Here is an 18,794-nt window from a genome sequence, read left to right on the forward strand (position 1 = left end):
ACTCTTAAACGCGCAAGGCATCTTGGTGCTTGTGGATGCTCAGCCTTCCCATAAGACTGGTTGGGCCTCAATCTCGTCGAGTCATAAGACCGTGCGGGGACTCGGATGGGTGGGTCTGACTCGAGATCGCTCTCTTAGAATCGGATAGGTACTCACTAATGAGAGAGAATTATAGGGAGTGAGGTGGGACCTACCTTCCAGTGGGTCCGTGACACACTCAGGCTTTTGTGGGTGTGCTCTTAAATCACAATTGAAATCCCCTAGCCTGAGGCTGGTTTGACTCTAACTCCCTTGCTTGCACTCTGCACCTTATGAACACACACGCATAAGATGGTAGACAAGTGGGAACCCTGACTTGTTGTTAGATGAGTATTTTATTGTGAGAATAATAGGAAAGGAAGAGGGTTGAGATGACAAGGGACTATTTGTTAATTTGACAATCTTTCGATGCCATCTTTACAAACAACCCCATATAAATAAATAAATAAAAAGATTATAGAAGATGATTCCTGTAATCAAGAGAAGGGTATCATGATAATAAAGGAGATAGAATAAGAGTTGAGGAATTAGAGAGTCTAGGGAAAAGAGGAAGGAGCTTATAAGAGATGAAAGGAGAAAGAGCATAAGACGAGGGAGAGAGAAATGGAGAAGAGAATGAGACAGAAGGGGCAGAGAGAAAAGAAAGAGGAGATTGAAGAGAGAGAGAGAATGAGGATGAGGGAGACGAAAGAAAGAGAGAAGAGAGAGAAGACGAGATCGATAGAGAGTGAGAAAGAGAGAGAAATGAAGAGAGAAAGAGAGAGAAGGAGAGCGAGGAGAAGGGAGAGAGAGAGAGAGAAAGAGAGAGAAAAAAGAGAGAGAAAGGAGAGAGGGAGAGAGAAGGAGAGAGAGGAAGAGAGGCTAGTGAGAGAGAAAAGAAAGAGCGAGAGAGAAAAGAGAAAGAAAGAGAATGTATGAAAGAGAGAGCGAGTAAGAGAGATAGAGTGAGGAAGAAAGAAAGAGGGAGAGCGAGGAAGAGGGAGAGGAGAGAGAGAACAATACTTAGAGAGAGGAGAGAGGGAGAGAAGAGATCGAGTGTAAGAGAGAAAAGAGAGGGAAAGAAAGTGAGAAAGAGAGAGAGAGAGGAAGAAAGAGAGAGAGAAAGAGGAGGAGAGAGAGAATGAGGGAGAGGGAGAGAAGAGAGAACAAGTGAGAGAGAAAAAGAGAGCGAGAAATAGAGAGTAAGTGAGAGAGAGCGAAAAGAGAGAGAAAGAGGGAGAGAGAGTGAGTAAGAGAGCGAGGAAGAAAGATAGGGAGAGCGAGGGCAAGGAAGAGGAGAGAGGGAGAGAGATGAGAGAGGGAGACCGCGGGGAGAGAGATCAAATGGAAAGAGAGCGAGAGAGAGGGAGAGAGAGAAAAAGAGAGAAGAGAGCTAGATCGAGGGGAGAGAGAGAGAAGAAAAGGAGAGAGAGACTGAAGGGAAAAAGAGAGGGGCTAGTGGCTTAGCCTTTGGCTCAGTTGCATGAGAGGGAGACGGGGAGAGAGAGAGAGAGAGAGAGAGAGGAGGGACCGACAGCTTAACCACCAGCTCGGTTTGGAGAGTGAGAGAGAGAGCGAGAGGGAGAGGAGAGAGGGAGATCTAGGGGAGAAAGAGATCGAAAGGGCATAGAGAGAGGAAGAGAGAGAGAATGAGAAGGAGAGAGAGAATGAGAGAGAGAATGAGAGAGAGAGGAGAGAGACTGAGGGGAGAGAGAAGAGAAGAAGAGAGAAACTTAAGGGTAAAAGAGAAGGGTCGGTGGCTTAACCACTGGCCTGGTTATGTGTGTGTGAGAGAGAAAGTGGAGAGATGGCTAGAGGCTTGACCACTGGCTCAAACGGGGGTGTGAGACGGAGAGAGAGAGAGAGAGAAGAAGAAAGAGGGGTACCGCTGGCCCGGTTAGGTGTAAGGAGAGAGAGAGTGAGAGAGAGAGGGAGAAAAAGACGTAGGTCGGTGGCTTAGCCACCGGCTCGGTTGGGCGTGTGGAGAGAGAGATGGAGTGAAAGAGAGGGAAGAAGAGAGAACCAGGCCGACGACTAAGCCGTTGACCCGACTGGGCTGGAAGAGAGAGGGAGAGAGAGAGAAGAGAAGGGAGGAGAAGAGAGAGAAGGAATGAGAGAAAAGGGAGAGGGGGTAGAGAGAGATGGATAGAAGGGAAAAAAGATAGAGGAGCGGGGAGAGAAGAAGAGAGAAGGAGAGAGAGAGAAGAACGGAAGAGAGACAAAGAGGAAAAGGAGGAGAGGATCAGAAAGAGAGAGATAGTGAGAGAGAAAAGAAAAAGAGAGTGAGATAGAAGGGAAGGAGAGGAGAGAGAAAGGGAAAAGAGAGAGAAAGGGAGAGGAAGAGTGAGAGAGAGCGGAGGGGTTACCTAGTTTGGCCCTAGAACTAGACCGAAAGCTAGGTTGGGAGTGGGGAGTTTTAAGTGGGAAGTGAGTTCTTGGTGGGGAGTAAGAAGTTCTAAGGGTAATGGCTTGTGGGGAAAATTTTATTTCTCCTCTCATTGGGAAAAGAGGTAGAGACAAAAATATTCCAAACCAACGGAAACTCAAGCCAATTTCATTAATTTTTTGGCTTATGAACTCATTAGTCTTGTAAGCTTAGGGTTACAAATGATTGTATAGCATCCCCTAGAAATAAGGGTGGATGCCCAAAACTAACCTAAAGTGTTGAATATTATATTTTTCATGATTTAAAATTAAATCCCTTTTTAGAAGAATGGCCATTTTGCCCCTACCAACATTATTGAGAATAGTGAGATGGTCCCCAAAAATAGGCCATGGGCTATGGTGATGATTCATGGCTCATTGCGGGTCCTTTCGATAACCTTCTGGAGAAAATAATCCCGCAAAAGTGATGATCTCGGCGAGGCGATCATTTTGGCATATCACTTGATCCTTGAATCGAAGTTTTGAGGTCTTGACAAAATCAATCAAAAGATGTGAAACTTGCATTGTTAGATCTCGGATCTTGTCCATTTCTTGACATTTTAGTTTGATCTTTCTATCATAGAATGACAGGGAAGCCGCCGTGATCGTTTTATGACGAGAATTGCTCGATTTGGTGACCAGATCATTACTTTCCGAATAGGGGAAGTTGCCGGAATGTGGATTCTGGTCGCAGGAAAATACCTCTTTTTATAACCTTAAAATACAGCCTTTTCGGCTGTTTATCATTTTTACAACCTCAAAATACAGCCTTTTCGGTCGTTTATCACATATGATGTTTACTTGAGATTGAAGCCCTCGATATCACGGTTGCAACATACCTGTTTTCAAGTCGATCCCAGGTCAGGGCTTCATGATATGATCGTTTGATTGAGGAGATTTCCTTCTTGAAAAAATATGTTATACATGAATTTTTTTGAGCAACTTCTCTTTAGGATTTCTTCTGTCTTGGACGGTGTCACGGGTCGTGCTATATATAAAAAATGCCCGTGTCGATGAGACGAAGAACCTCTTGAAATTTGGGATCGATTCGACTTAAGATGGAGAAGTTATGGCCTTTTGAAGGTAATCGCGAAATTCTAAGACACGGTTTCCATAAATGGAAACCGGTTCACCGAGGGTGCACTAGAATAGTGTGTAACCTACCTTTTTTGGGTAAGTTGACTGCAGAATGGTCTAAAATCATCCAAATGACCTGAAATTTGATATCTGGAGGTTTTCAGACCTTTTAAATCTTACAATAGTCGACTGGTGTTCATAGGAGACCCAAGTGATAGGGTTGTAGTTATAAGATGCTTTTTCAGCAGGTCAGGGCCCGAATTTGAAAACTGGTTTTGTGTCTGATCCACCTTAACTTCGTTGGATCTCTATGAAACTTGACAAGTATTCCTAGGGAGTCAAGTTCTACCCCCACTTGCTTTCTGGGACCAATCCATCACCTTTCATAAACTCGCTCCAGATCAGGGTTTATTTTAATAGTACTTTCGTAGTTTGCAGGTATTTTGGTACCAGCAGGCTTAGGTCACAATTGGCTTCCTCTTTATTCGTACCAGGGATACAAGTATTGAAAAATACCCTATAATAGTTTGCCTCGCTGAATGTTGTGCTTCGAGAGAAGCGAATGAATGTGCTTCGAGACAACATTCAGAATCCAAATTTATCCTCCGTCTTTCGTTTTTCTTCTCAGCTACTAGTAGCAACATGATTGAAAAACAATAAATCGTGCCAAGTTTCTCTCCTGGGGAATGACCGAGGCGCTTCGATGACTGGGGGCCTTGTTTAAGGGCTTGTAGACCCAATGTCGTCAAGGCTTTAGGAGGAGAAGAGACTTGAGCGACTGGTGGGGGCCTTGCTTAAGGGCTCTCTTCCCAGTTCATTAGTCCTTCTTTTTGGTTCCCACAACTGGGGGCCTTACTTAAGGGCTTTCTTCCAACTTGAGCAGCCCATTTTTTTGGTTCCAATAACTAGCGGTCTTGCTTGGATCGACTAGATAAACTCACACAAGTAAAATAGAACAACACAATAGGGCATATTTGATTCATTAAGTAGGCAATACCATTTTTCTCACTCGAACGGAAATGAAGTCCCTATTTGATATTTGACCTTGTTTGAGGATTTTGATATTGTGGGGCAGTATGCATAGGGGGTCGCAACCCGTGCATATCTTTTTCGAACCCTCAAGAAGTTTGTAGTTGTAAAAGTAAAGAAGGGGACGCAAGATTTATTGCGTGATAATGGCGTGGCACCCGGTAGTCACCTCTCTAGGTGTGTGACTCTCCTTCAGGTAAACTCATTTTTTTTGCTAATTATTATTTATTTTTATGAGTAATAGGCATTAAATTGTAGGTTTCATACTATTTTTCTATTATATATTTGTATATGTAATTAATGTACATATGTTGGTGAGGCTTGGGTATTCGAGTACTTCAAATCAGTCAATAGATCAAAGTTGGTATGTCAAGAGTTGAAAGATGGGTGCAGCTAAGCAAAAGGAGAACTCACTCCACAATGTCGCATACTATCGGCATGAATTAGATCTCCTTGAACATAAAAGGGTAATTGCATTGCATTATATATACTAATCCCATATATATATATATATGGTGCGATTTGTATAGAGCCTAGGCTCTAAACAATCAATTTAGAGCCTACTTTCAAATAGTGTTGAGATATGTGGTTTCAATACTGAAAATCTTTGTGATAGCTTTAAAATATATTTTCATTTGTATTTATAAATTTTAAAGCTTCAAAAATAGTGTAGATTGATATATCTATGAAAACTTAAAAATCCTGAAAATTGACGGTAAAAAAATGCGTTACAAAATACCCTATTTTCAAAACTTGAAATCCAGTTTTTTCTGATGTCGAGATGATCAATTTGAAGGTATTTGAGCATCAAAACAACCTATTCTAAAGAAATTTTCAAGGTAGCCTCTAATTTGAATGTTTATAGCCTCGGCTCTATATAAACTTTTCCCATATATATATATATATATATATATATATATATATATATATATATATATATATATATATATATATACACGTACATCTTGCGCTTGATAGATATTATGATTCATAATTATTTATGCATATCTGCTTATGTTGTTATCCATGCTTATAGGCATTATGGAACCCATATGTAGCCCAGAAGGACACATGTGCTGAGGACGAAGATGCGGCGGTTTTAGATTGGGAGGCATTGAGACCGCTCTTTGCATGACATGTGTGTTATTTGACAACATAGTAGAGTAGCACCTTCCAGATCGAGTCCTGAGATAGTTTGTTCTGAGGCAGCCCATTCCAGTAGTTCTCATTAGATAAGAGAGAGCAAAGCAAAGGTGTAAAAATGAAAAAAATTGGAGCAAGCGCTTGCCCCTCAAATTAGAGAATGGTGTGACCGGGTTCTGTACCGTCAGACAAGCGAGCTGGATGAGAGTCATGGTTTACCTTCGAAGGTATATGAAACAAGGTATGTGCGAGTTTCCATCACTAGAATTCAAAACCTAAAGAACCCTCAGATGATTTCGTATGAACCTGAAGGTATGGTGAAAACATGATAAATTTGTATTTAGTTCAAAATTATGCTATAAAATTTCATTTTTCCTTTTTCTTGATAATATCTTGATTGTAATTGTGGTGTTTCAGTGGACCAAAGCAGATCATTTGATATAAATTGTTGACAATGTCTTGGTGGCTAAAGACCCAAAGACGAAAGATCGATACTTAAGGGAGCTCAGGCGAGATATGATGTTGTCTAAAGGCGAGTTCATGGGAGACGAGCAAGAGGCACTTGAGGGGGAGTCTAGTGATGACTCTGAAGAACTGCCTGTATTAAAAGCTGAGCCACTGCTCCAGATGGCCATAGGAAGATCTTCAGGAGGACGATCTGCACCGTCTAAGGGGATCAAGATTGATGAGAGACTGGGTCCCAGTGCAGGGACCTTGAGAAGCAAATAAAAAGTATTCCCCCCAGAAGAGGACGTTGATTTTCTCTTCTAATTTTGAAAAGGTTTGATATAGTGGATTGTTCATGTAAATTTGAATAACAGTTTTAGCTTAAGGTTCACAAGTGGGAATTATGACATTTTCAAGTGAATTTTATTGATGTGAAAGGGATGTCATTTTGAAGTGAATTTTTTTTATGTGAAAGGGATTTCCTTCATTTTAGAGTGAATTTGATTGATGTGAAATTGGTTGGATTTTGGCATCAGTTTAGGGCTTTTTCAGTAATTAAGGCAGTTTAATTCATTGCCAAAGTTGTTGTAATTGTGATGTAAAATTATTTGTTTCAAGGTTAATGAATGATGTGTAATAGCAGGTTAATGAATGACAAAAATCTGGGGATTTAGCTTTGAAGCTGTCCAGTAGTTGCTCTACCAGACAACAATCCGGTGGCTTAGTATTGTTTTCCAGAGCGTTGTCCGGTTCTAGACTGCTGGACAACTCCGAAGCTTCTGTTTTCCAGAATTTTGTCTGGTATTTAGAGTGTTGAATAGCTCCAAAGCTTATGTTTTCTAGAACAGTCCGGTATCAAGTGTCAAACAACTCCAAAGCTATTTTCCAAATTTGCCGGTATCCAGAGTGTCGGAGAGCTCCAAAGCTTATGTTTTCCAAAACATCGTTTGGTATCTAAAATGGCAGACAGCTCCAAAGTAACTTTTTTCCCAAAGTATGTTCAGTAGAGCAAGTACTAGACAGCTGCAAAGCCTTTTAGAGCAGTCTGGTACTTGTTCCATTGGACAGAAATCTGGACCTAATTTTTTTAGGTTTTTCTAATTTCAAAGTTTCAAGTTTCAAGTTTTTCAGTTCTACTGGTACGAGTTGCAATATGTGTTCCCCTAACCTTCAAATGGCGCTCGGTGTACCAATAATGCATCCAATTTTAAACAATAGTTTACATCAAACTTACACCCAATTTTACATCAATTTTTCATCAAATTATGATTGCATCAATTTTGCATCCCATCCAAATACAAAATAAACACCATCCAAATGCATCAAATTGTGATTGCATAAAAATTTACATCCCATTCAACTACAAATACAAACGTAAGTTTCTTTCTCAAAACAAACACCATCTAAATGCAAAAGTTTCTTTCTCAAAACAAACACCATCTAAATGCAAAAGTTTCCTTCTCAAAATAAGCATCATCTATAGAGTCAATATAAATACATCAATTTAAACAGTCAAAAAATTGAGAAGCAGCGCCACATTGAAGGCTAGACAAATGATCCATAAGCACTTGTTCTGCCGGATGTTAGAGGGAATGGAGTACTGATTGGTTCTTTACAGCTCCTCCTATTGTGGCCCTCCTCACCACAACATTTACAGACACCCTAGTATTTGTGGCATATATCTGCCTGTACTACATCTTCAGCTTGCCTGGGTGTCGCTTGGTATTTGGGGGATATATAGTTCTATTAAAAGCTCCAGTCAGAGGCATCGAGTCTAGCACAGGAAGATATTCAGTTGTACAGGGGTCCTGTGAGATACAACTCACAAAAGTCTATTATTCGGAGGTGACAGTGATCCATAGCAAAAATTACATATGTACATAGCAACCCGCTATTCCTCCACACTCTACAAGAACATGCTCGAGCATCTAGATCTACAACATGCATCATCACCTCATGGATCTCATATTTTTTGCCTGCAACCCATATGCATTCTCGAACCTTTAACTTCGTAATCCATTCATTTATGACATCTTGTGCTTTAGGCACTAGCACACCATTCCACATTTCAGCTTCCTATCAATGTTCAACCCATCTCTTTATTAACTTTATTCTTAAGCCTACGCACATCTCGATGAGAGGCTTGTTGTGTGTTCCTCTAAAATCCAACTATTAAACTGCTCATACATATTGGATGTACGATGATTGTATCGCTGCCCTCGAAATAAGTATTCACCCAATATTATTTTCCCTTTTTCATTATCCAATTGTAAGCCTCTATCTCTTCAATTTATCTCTTCCTCGAATCCTTCAGTAGATAATGCGCATGCCCATTCCCCAACTTATTTATGAATACTCTGTTCTTCAATTTCCTCTTGAAATTGTCTACAAGATGGCGCATGCTCTACACTGCAAACGCAATAGGAAATTGCCACCATTAGCATTTACAGCTATTGCAGCCAATAAGATCACCAGATATGTTCCCCTAAAGAACATCCCATCTAACACTAACAATGGCCTACGACCATGTAGAAATCAATTATGGCGTGGATAAAAGCAAAGAAAGAGATGCTCAAATATATATTTCTCATCGATTTGTATGAATGAAATAGTTCTAGTGTTAGGGATATTCAATTTCTCAAGATAGATAGGTAGTTTAGTATATGATTGCGCTTCTGTGCCTAGGATCATTACCCTTGCACCTTCTTTGCCACACCTAGCTTGTATGTATGATAATGGGATCCCATGATCCTGTTGAACGTCATTTGTAATGTCTTTAGGTCTGAGAGTCTTTTAGTGAAGCTTTAAGCTTTTTTGCAACCCATTGCCTTCCTGTAAATGGCTGATGTGCCCTGCCCATTGGTCCTCTACAATTGTGCTCATTTATAAATTCTCTCACCCTGAAAGATTTTGTCTATCTGACTTTAAAGCATTGCACGTGCCAAGTGCAATGCAGTGCTCATTTACAATATGCACTAACTTTCCCTTGATTATTTCTATGGTACTTTATCACAAAATTATGATATATCGCATAGTCAACTACATGATTACGTAACTCCACAACAGTATCGAAATCCTATCCCACAATTAGGTCCACCCTTGACGTGTTGATATGAGTGGGATCTCTAAGAGCGTCATGTGTTGTACATCATGTTCCATCACTTGCTCGCACTCGGATTTAGACTTCTGCTATGTTACTCATTGTAAGGTCATTCACTTGTACAATAGGGCAACTGTGAGGAAACATTTCAAGAATTTAGTAGGTATCGATCAACATGTAGTTCAAATATAATTTGAATTCATTCAAATATAATTATTAAAGGTCGTTTGTCACACATACCTATCTCTTGTGGATGGAGCAGATATATGAACAAAGGGCTAATGCTCCACTGGATTTGGTTGTGATGGCTAGCTTGCAACACATACATATATATTGGAGGCCACCATCAGCATATATATTACATCCCCATTATCTATTATATCAACTAAATCCGTTAGCTGTTGTTTTTCATGATACATTATTTTCAAACCGCTTTGGTTAGATCTTCGATATGAGCCTTTAGTTGATGTGGTGACTTATCTGCATTATATAGTGTGGCTTTTAAGTTACCTTCTTTGTAACATATCCATTTATCATTTTGGTTATCATTTATCATTTTGGTTACGCTCAAAATAACCACCATGGTAAACCAATAATCTAACTCCACCACTGACCATGAATCAATCTGGTGAGTAGCATTAATATAATAAAATCCACATAATTGGTAGAGATTCTTACTTCGTAGGGTCCAACATAGCTAGAAAAGATAACAAACAGAAATAAAATAGAGCTAGCTTTATCATTAAATTTTTGTTTTATTCATCATATGCTCTAGCATAACAAGAAAAAATTAAAAAAAAATGATATATATATAGCGTAACCATAGAATAAGAACAAAATTGAGATTGAATGGAAGTAACTTAGAATCTAGATTTGGGATTTATTTTCTATAAGATTGCATAACCTAAATCTTCTAGATAAAGCAAAAAACCCCTCAGTCTTGGTTTATAATCTGTGACCATAAGTACAACATAAAGAATACTAGAAATGAATAAAAAGGATCCTAAATATTGTAGATATGAGATTTTTCTTGTTCATACTGAAAGAAAGACTAATGCAATCATGCCGGAGAATATTTTTTTTTATTTTTCTTCTTTTCTCCCCATTTCTTTTCTTTTTAATCTTTTGGCAAAGATCACTTACAAGTAGTCTTATTACAATAATTCTTGCTTCAAAGAAAATAAAACTAACAAATCCAAGATCTTAAAAACCTTGATGCCATTAAACCAATTTTTTTTAAACAAAGAAAATATCCACAATTCTTGCCCTTGGGAATATAAAACCAATATAATTAAATATAGCAAGAAACAAAAAAAAAGAGAGTGCCAGAGATTACCTCAACCGGGCAGATGACACCCCACACCGAGTCACCAACATCCGATGGCGCGGGAACACCGGTTGAGCTTCAATCTCGAACTGGGAAAGTAAATTTTAGCCAATCTGAGTATTTACACTTAAATCTCTACAAACTCTAACCCCCAAAATTTTCTTGGCTTACCCCTAATTTCAGAACCCTTACTATTTTTAAAGCATGAGAAAGAAAGTGGGAGACCTAGGGTTGGGGCATGCCCCTCTAGAGGCTTAGGAGAGAGAGGGTTAAAGGGAGAAAGTTGGAGAGAGAGAGATCTATAGGAGAGAAAGTGGGGCGTGCCCATATGGGAGACAGAGGAGAGAGAGAGTTGTGGGGGAGAGAAAAGTGTAGAGAGTAGGGAGAGGGTGCACTTCTATTTATAGAGAAAAATTAGGTATAGGGTTTCTCATAGTTTGCATCTTTCTTGAGATTGAATATAGACCGTCGATCAAGGTGACTGTGGGGAGAGAGATCAGAGCTATGCATTCCATAAATGGGTCATCAAGATTATGGAATGTGCTTGGACCATTATCCCCCTTTCCTTAAACCATTTTCCCATCAATATATTTAAATTAATTGAATCTTATTTAAATATTATTTATTCCATAAAATAGGATATTCTTTCTCATACTATTCAAATATATGTCAAGTCAAGATATGCTTGCAATATTTAGATTAAGATATGGTTCATCGTGAACACATATCCAAATGTAGACTTCGCATCATCTGTATCTGTGAGATAGCTTGCACTTGTATATTTGAATATCCAAACAGCTAAAAAAACTTGAGACTGTAGTAGCTCCCACTCAATTATTGTGTATACAACATATATATTCTCAACATTATTATGCATATATCATGAGGTAGCATATCAAGTCTCATGCAATATGTAATTCAATGTCTGTTGGTTTCATAATATGAAAAAACCTTCATGAACTTTAAAGGTTCAACCACACTAGACATCTTGGCAGTAAATTCATACAAACCAAGTTATCTAATCAATATAACATGTGTCAAGGCAGCCTAGCATAATGGCATTCCTACAATATTCCCTATGGTTCAAAGTCTTAGGTAATCGAGGATTCTAAATAACTAGAAACATGGGTCAAGGTATATATGTATTTAAAAAAACAACAATTCATGATAGGTTTTCTCCCACTTTTATAAATACCTTCAAGACACAATGTTTTTCTTTTTAATAAAAAACATTGGCATGGTATATATATATGCATTCATAAGCAATAGTTATATAATAGTATGACAATTTAAAATGATTTTCACAAAGACTTAATGGACCTTGCAAGACTATGTGGTTTTCTCAAAATTATAGTCATAGACTTAAACTTTTCTCAAATCATCCAATTTAATTTTAAAATACATACTTAGCCTTCATAAATCATTTTATCGCATTCACCTTTAATTGGCTACCAAGTCAAGTTCATGGCCATAAAAATAAATCATACATACGATCTTACAATTTTGTCCAAAATAAAGCATGACTAAATAATGTCTATTAAGGCCTAGACAAAATATTTCCTTTTAATAATTATGGAGAATTTATCAAGAGATCATCATCATATACAACACATCATATTATAGACATTATTGATAGGAACGTCACCAAGATCGAGTTCCATCAGAACACTCTCTTTGTGCTTACATATTTGAATCAACCATACCCATCTCTCGTGTTTCATCCTTAATGCTCAAAGCCCTTGATCAAATCATATCTCCATGTGTATCACTACTTTAAGTAGTTCATACTCAAGCACAAGGAGGCACAAAACCACAAGATATTCAAAATCGACTGTTTCAAATTTGTTAGCACTTATCACTTAATGTCCATACACTCCATACATATTCATAAAATAATTAGCCAAAATATAACCAAAGCATTTTAAACATAGAGTGTCATATCTTGCCAACTCTGTATTACCTCTCTTTGAAGTTTTATTATAATAGACCATACTCATAGCACACTATAAAACCTTTTTAAATGAGCCCTAAAAGAAAAGTCTCCATAATTAGGAATCCAAAGATGTGCCTTAATATGCCACATCTTTTTAATTTGCTGCAGAATTGAACTTGAGCATCTCATGATACAAATATGATATCTCTCAACTCATAAAGAATTAATCTTCGAATACTTTTGAGTATTGAAATAGACTAAAAATATATAAAATAGTACTTAGCTCCATCCCTAAATCATACCATTTAGTGAATATTTATTTTTGTGACATTTATGTCAAAATGCAATTTTTTCAGTTGAAAATCAGGTTGAGCATCTCTCAATAAAAAATTTGTTTCTCTCAATCTTTGTAGAATTTCTTCCTGAAATATTTTGTATTAAAAACTAAACTCAAAACTAAATCATAACATCATAGTGTGAATCCCAAATAATAATTTTCTTTAGAGAAATAAACAAGTGACATTCACATCACAAAATAAATCATACTACAGAATTCCATAATGAACACTATATAGTAGAATTGTCTTTTCTCTCTACCATCATGGAGTTTTTTTTTCAAACCATTTTTTTTTAAAGTAGACACATAATAGTAATACATATATTTCCACAAGCTTATATCACTATGTTAAGTAGGCTTGATAAATATCGCAATCCATGTCTTCAATAAAGGACATACCAAATTGTTGAAAATTCAGGTTGACATCTCTTTAAACCAAAATTTTTATTCCTCTCTTCCCGTTGATATTTCTCTCTCAAATAAATTTTATTAGAAACTAGACGCAGAATTAAAGTCTAAAAATTTAGTGTGAACCATAAAACATTCTGTTAAAAATAGAAATAAAATCTTGACTTTCAAGTCATGAAAATAAATTTCGTTGTAGAAAACATCACTTGCGCACCCTCTGATAAATCGATCATATCTTTCAAACCACAAGGAATTTCTTGATGAAATGTTTTTTTTTGAAAGTACACTCAATTTTATAAGTCACAATGAAATTTTAGTGAGAAATAAAATCATATCATTGGTGAGAAAAATCACGGAACGCAGTAGATAGTTCTTGGATTCTGCAAGGTCAGAACTGACACCCTTCATTGATGAGTCCATAAATTTCTTAGGATCTCCCACTGAAATTTAATAATTAGATCTTACTCTCAAAGACACACAATATTACTGAAGTATGCAATAAAAAAATTCATCATTATCTTTTTCATATCACTGCTCCAAACTAGCCCAGATTGTCCATTATGCAGAGTGCCTTTTCAGTATTTGAATATTCCAATAATTCTTAACTGTGGGTGTATTTCTTGACCACAAAGGTCATTAGCTTTCATATATCTCATTCTCAAGCTTGATCTAGACTCAATAAAGAGAAAAAGATAACTAATGACATAAAGTATCAATAGCTCAGATCCCAACGAAAGAAAGACTAATGCGATCTTGTCGGGGAATTTTTTTTTTATTTTTCTTCTTTTCACCCCTTCATTTAGTCTTATTACAATAATTCTTGCTTTAAAGAAAATAAAACTAACCAATCCACGATCTTAAAAACCTTGATGCCATTAAACCAATTTTCTTTAAAGAAAGAAAATATCCATAATTCTTATGCTGAGGAATATAAAACCAATATAATTAAATATAGCAAGAAACAAAAAAAAAAAGAGTGCCGGAGATTACCTCAATCGGGTTTATCACACCCCAGACCGAGTCACCAACATCCGACGGAGCGGGATCAACGGCTTAGCTTTAATCTCAATTTGGGAAAGTAAATTTTGGCCAAACTGAGTATTCACCTTAAAATCTCTGCAAACACTAATTCCCAAACTTTTCTTGGCTTACCCCTAATTTTTCAACCCTTAGTTTTTTTAAAGTATGAGAGAGAAAGTGGGATACTTAGGGTTGGGGTGTGCCCCTCTACATGCTTAGGAGAGAGAGGGTTAAAGAAAGAAAGCTGGAGAGAGAGAGAGAGAAACCCAGAGGAGAGAGAGTGGGGTGTGCCCCTATGGGAGAGAGAGGAGAGAGAGTTGTGGGAGAGAGAAAAGTGTAGAGAATAGGGAGATGGTGCACCCTATTTATAGAGAAAAATTAGGTTTAGAGTTTCACATAGTTTGCCTCTTTCTTGAGATTAAATATGGACTGTTGATCAAGGTTACTTGTGGGATGAGAGATCTGAGCCATCCATTCTATAGATGAGCCATCAACATTATGGAAGGTGCTTGGACTATTATCCCCCTTTCCTTAAACCATTTTCCTATCAATATATTTAAATAAATTGAATCTTATTTAAATATTATTCATTCCATAAAATAACATATTCGTTCTCATACTATTCAAAGATATGTCAAGTCAAGATATGCTTTTAATATTTAGAATAAGATGTGGTCAATCTTTTCCATATCTAATATTAGATCACATGCCACAAGATATCTTTCCTAAATTTCAATAACTTGACAACAAAGCAAACAACAAAGAGGTGGGGCATGCCACCCATGTGTGGGCCCCACCCACATGGTACATGGTGGGCCCATGTTCCCTATGGGCCCCCATGATATTTAACAAATTAATTTTTAAAATATTATTTGAATGTTATACTTTTGTAAAATCAATAACTTTATTTTTATAAGTCCAAAAATTATAAATAAAATATCAAATGACTCATAAAAATTCAAATAATAATTTTAAAACAATTTTTATCATAAAACAAACATAATTAAATTAATATGATGGGAAATGCATGCATATAGTTTAAGAATTAAATTAACAATCATGAGGCACTCCACCTTCAATTGTGGACTATGAACCACACTTGCTTTACCAGACCGACCCAATGTTTTTCATAACCTACAGTCCAAGCAAGGGCTCATAAGCGAATCAGCAAAGTCTAGTCGATGAGTCAAGGGGTCACAATCCCAATCTGTGGATTTCAGGTCCTCCCTAAAAGACGAGTCAAGGTCACCAAGACCTTATGCGACCATAGTTCTATGACGCATAGGGGTATCTCTCGCACATGCATACGCTTCACCTTAAAAGGTGAATATTTGGCTTTCCCAAACGATCTATCGATATGCATGTCGTGTGATGGATAATAGATGAGGTTTTTGCCCTCGTCTTTATAGGCCCACCATCACACACAAGGGTCACACAGTCCCTTGACTCATTCATCCAGGCATAAGCTCCGACCTCATCAAGGGATAACCCAGAACCTTTCTCGGTTTGTTCTTTATGCCTAGATACCTTGGGTTTTCTAACCTACTGGCCTAAATCGTCAAGCACAGTCCGGTTTCAGCAAATATTATTTGCTTAGTATAGTCCACCAGGGACCACACACCCATTGAGTTCATGTTCCACTGTATTATTTCATTTTACAAGCACTCATAAGGCCTTTTAAGGCCACACAAACCCAACACATACCTTAAAAAAGTCAGAAATTCACATATTGTAATTTCCAAAGCATAAGAACTCTGCAATTTTCCCATCAGAGATAGAAACGGAGACAACGATTTCAATTTAGAAAAAACAAACTTACCTAAAAAACAAATACAACCTGAATTCTAATCTTCACCAATACCCCTTGCAAGAAAAAAAGTCCTTCGATAAAATGCTGCAATCGATTTCTATCCAAGGGCATAGCTAAAAGTAATTTTATAGTGATCCATTGCCCCGTTTTGGGGTTTTTCTACCCTATATACCCTAATATGCATTCACTACCATTTTCTCCAAAATAAAACAAATACATTGAACATACCTGATTAGCCAGCCAAACCCGTTAGGCTGTGGCTTGAGATGGCTACTATGTGGAAAGAGGGCTCAGAGTTGTAGAGAGAGGAAAGAGAGCATTAGAAAGAAGAAATGAGGCGAAGAAAGGTTGGAGTTTGGTTTTGGGAGTTCATAGAGCTGACCCGTGTTTCAATGGACAATAAATAAGAATTGTCAACTAAAGGGAAAAAAAAAGACCACTTGTAATTTCAAGCAAATGAGTGCTCATTTGGTAATTCAACTGCATCTTTCTCCCCCCAATAGTGTCAATACATGATTTCCTCAAATAAAAAAAAAAGATTAGGTTTGATCCAAAGATACACAAATAAAATTATTATCGTAGGGCTGGTAATAATAAAAAAGTAGGGTGTGGGTCACAAATTGTGGCCCAATGGCCGGGCTAGTCTAGTGGCAGCATGAGTAGCCATGTCCATTCCTCTTCTTCTTCTTTTTTTTTTTTTTATGGCTCAGTTCTGGCTCTGTAGGGCCAAGCTGGGCATGGGCCGGTCCTATGGAGAGAAGGGCCAAACCAGGGCCATGGCTCCCTCGGCCCGTTTCCACCCTTATATCATCGGTTTGAACCAAAGATAAATGAATAAGACGGTCATCATTTGTAGAGTTCCAATTTATTTTAGAAACATTTACGAAATCTAGAAAATGGGAGAATTTTTTTTGACAAAGGTACCAGGACCGCCAAATGAGAGAGCTATGTTTGCCACAAGAATTCCGACAATTTTTTTTCCATTTTCGCAGGATCGCGGAGTCCAATGGAGAATCGGTTACCCAATCTCCTACTTTTTTTATGACTTTTTTACAAGATATATCGTCGCATTCCAATCTGTGTTATGGATGGGAACCCATATGCCACCGCATAGAAAGCTTTGCCTTTAGTTATGACCATTGACTTACTTCACTACTTTGAATTGATCGGCACAAATTCGAAGTGATAGAGGAACAACATGGACCACAAAAAGAACTATGGTCCGGCATGGACGGCTTTAACAAAACAAACATGCATCATTTATTTTGGCAAAGCCCATCCCCGGCAAACAGCCACGGAAGCTTGCTGCTCCACTCCCAAATGAACATGAACACAACTTCAATCTTCTTTACACATAACACCATTTCTCCTTATACTTTCACAGTTTACATGCAAGGAATATAAATAGAAGATCACGTAGCATTGAACTAACGCCATGGAAAAGGGCTGAGGTCGCACGCCCCATATCTTAGTCACACATCGTGCTCTCTAATCCTACGGACAGTTTAAAAAAACCGCATACTAAAGGAATACTAAAGCAACATGCAAGAGAAATCCTCTAAATTCCGGCATAACATTCAGGTGGGGGGACTGGGTACCTAGATTTATTACTGCAATAGTCATAAATAAGGTGGTTCATTCTAACCCATTTGTATCGCCTGGCTTGGAGAGCATCAAGTTCTTGATATGCTGGAGCCTCCCACCAATTGATAGGGTTTGAAGCACAAGCAGCAGGCCCAGGTACTGAGCACCCTTCGATGTCGAAGGTGGTGTAGTATGCGTAGAAAGGAGCCTTGGACCAATCGATCTTCTCCAGCCCTCCTCGAGTAGCCCAATCGTCGGCTTCCCAAAGAGTGGAGTAGACACCCATGGGTTGGGACTTGGGGTAGGGGATCCCCCTCACCTCGTTGTTCTTGTAAACCCGGATAGGCACATCATCGACAGAGAACCTGAAATTTTTTCAATGTTCAGGAAGACCCATGGATTGAGTTCATGGTTAAGAATCCATTGATACATATGATACAACCATGAGTTAAAAGAAACAGAGCATTGGAAGGATTCAGATGAGTGATCGGTCCCATACTGCAGTATACTTACACGACATGGTGGTGGTTCCAAAGTATGGAGTAAGTGTGAAAGGTAGCTGAGGGATCAAACCAAAGATTGACTCTCTGTTCTCTATCGCCCTTCCCATGAGCATACAAATTTGTTTGCACAGTGTAAGGCTGCCCCGACATGTTGCCCAAGAATTCAAAATCCAACTCGTCCCGCAAATTATCAGTGTCGAAATTCATCTACAATAAAAAAGAAGTTAAATAAAGATAACCATATCTATTGACTCCAATGAAGAAGAAAGAGAATACTATCGTCTGTGTTTGAATTATTCTTCGATCATCTTAATCGCAGTATAATTCTTACGTAGAAGGCCGTGACGGTCCCCGCTGAATCACCAGGGATAAGCTTGATCTTCATGCTCACACGTCCAAACAAGTACTGGTTCTTTGAAGCGAATCCACAGCCTAAATTCCAAAATGGAAAGAATCATTCAGACATGGTGTTTGTTGTTGAAGCATGAAGAGCTAAGAAGAATGAGTAGAAAGTAATACCAGAGGACTGATCAAGGACCAGTTGGACGATCCTCCCTGTATCTGCCTAATGTGGGAGTCTGACCATGTGATTCGGAAATCCTAAAGAAATGTGGCGGGTCTTGCACACACTTGC

The 18,794-nt window shown here is 38.1% G+C and overlaps 1 protein-coding gene across 1 annotated transcript; it reads right to left on the reverse strand.

Moving 5' to 3' along the window:
* Positions 1-17,608: 17,608 nt before the first annotated feature.
* LOC148779502 (putative xyloglucan endotransglucosylase/hydrolase protein 6) lies at positions 17,609-18,560 on the reverse strand. Its single transcript, XM_088854238.1, has 3 exons — positions 18,492-18,560; positions 18,171-18,367; positions 17,609-18,022 (listed from the first exon to the last, which is right to left on the reverse strand). Exons 1-3 carry the CDS (start codon positions 18,543-18,545, stop codon positions 17,632-17,634), a joined length of 642 nt encoding a protein of 213 aa, XP_088710364.1. The 5' UTR covers positions 18,546-18,560; the 3' UTR covers positions 17,609-17,631.
* Between the last annotated feature and the right edge of the window lie 234 nt (positions 18,561-18,794).

The sequence above is a fragment of the Amborella trichopoda genome, chromosome 12 (assembly GCF_054954075.1).
Source record: "Amborella trichopoda isolate Santa Cruz 75 chromosome 12, AtrichopodaSantaCruz75HAP2 v2.0, whole genome shotgun sequence".
NCBI classification, from domain to species: domain Eukaryota; kingdom Viridiplantae; phylum Streptophyta; class Magnoliopsida; order Amborellales; family Amborellaceae; genus Amborella; species Amborella trichopoda.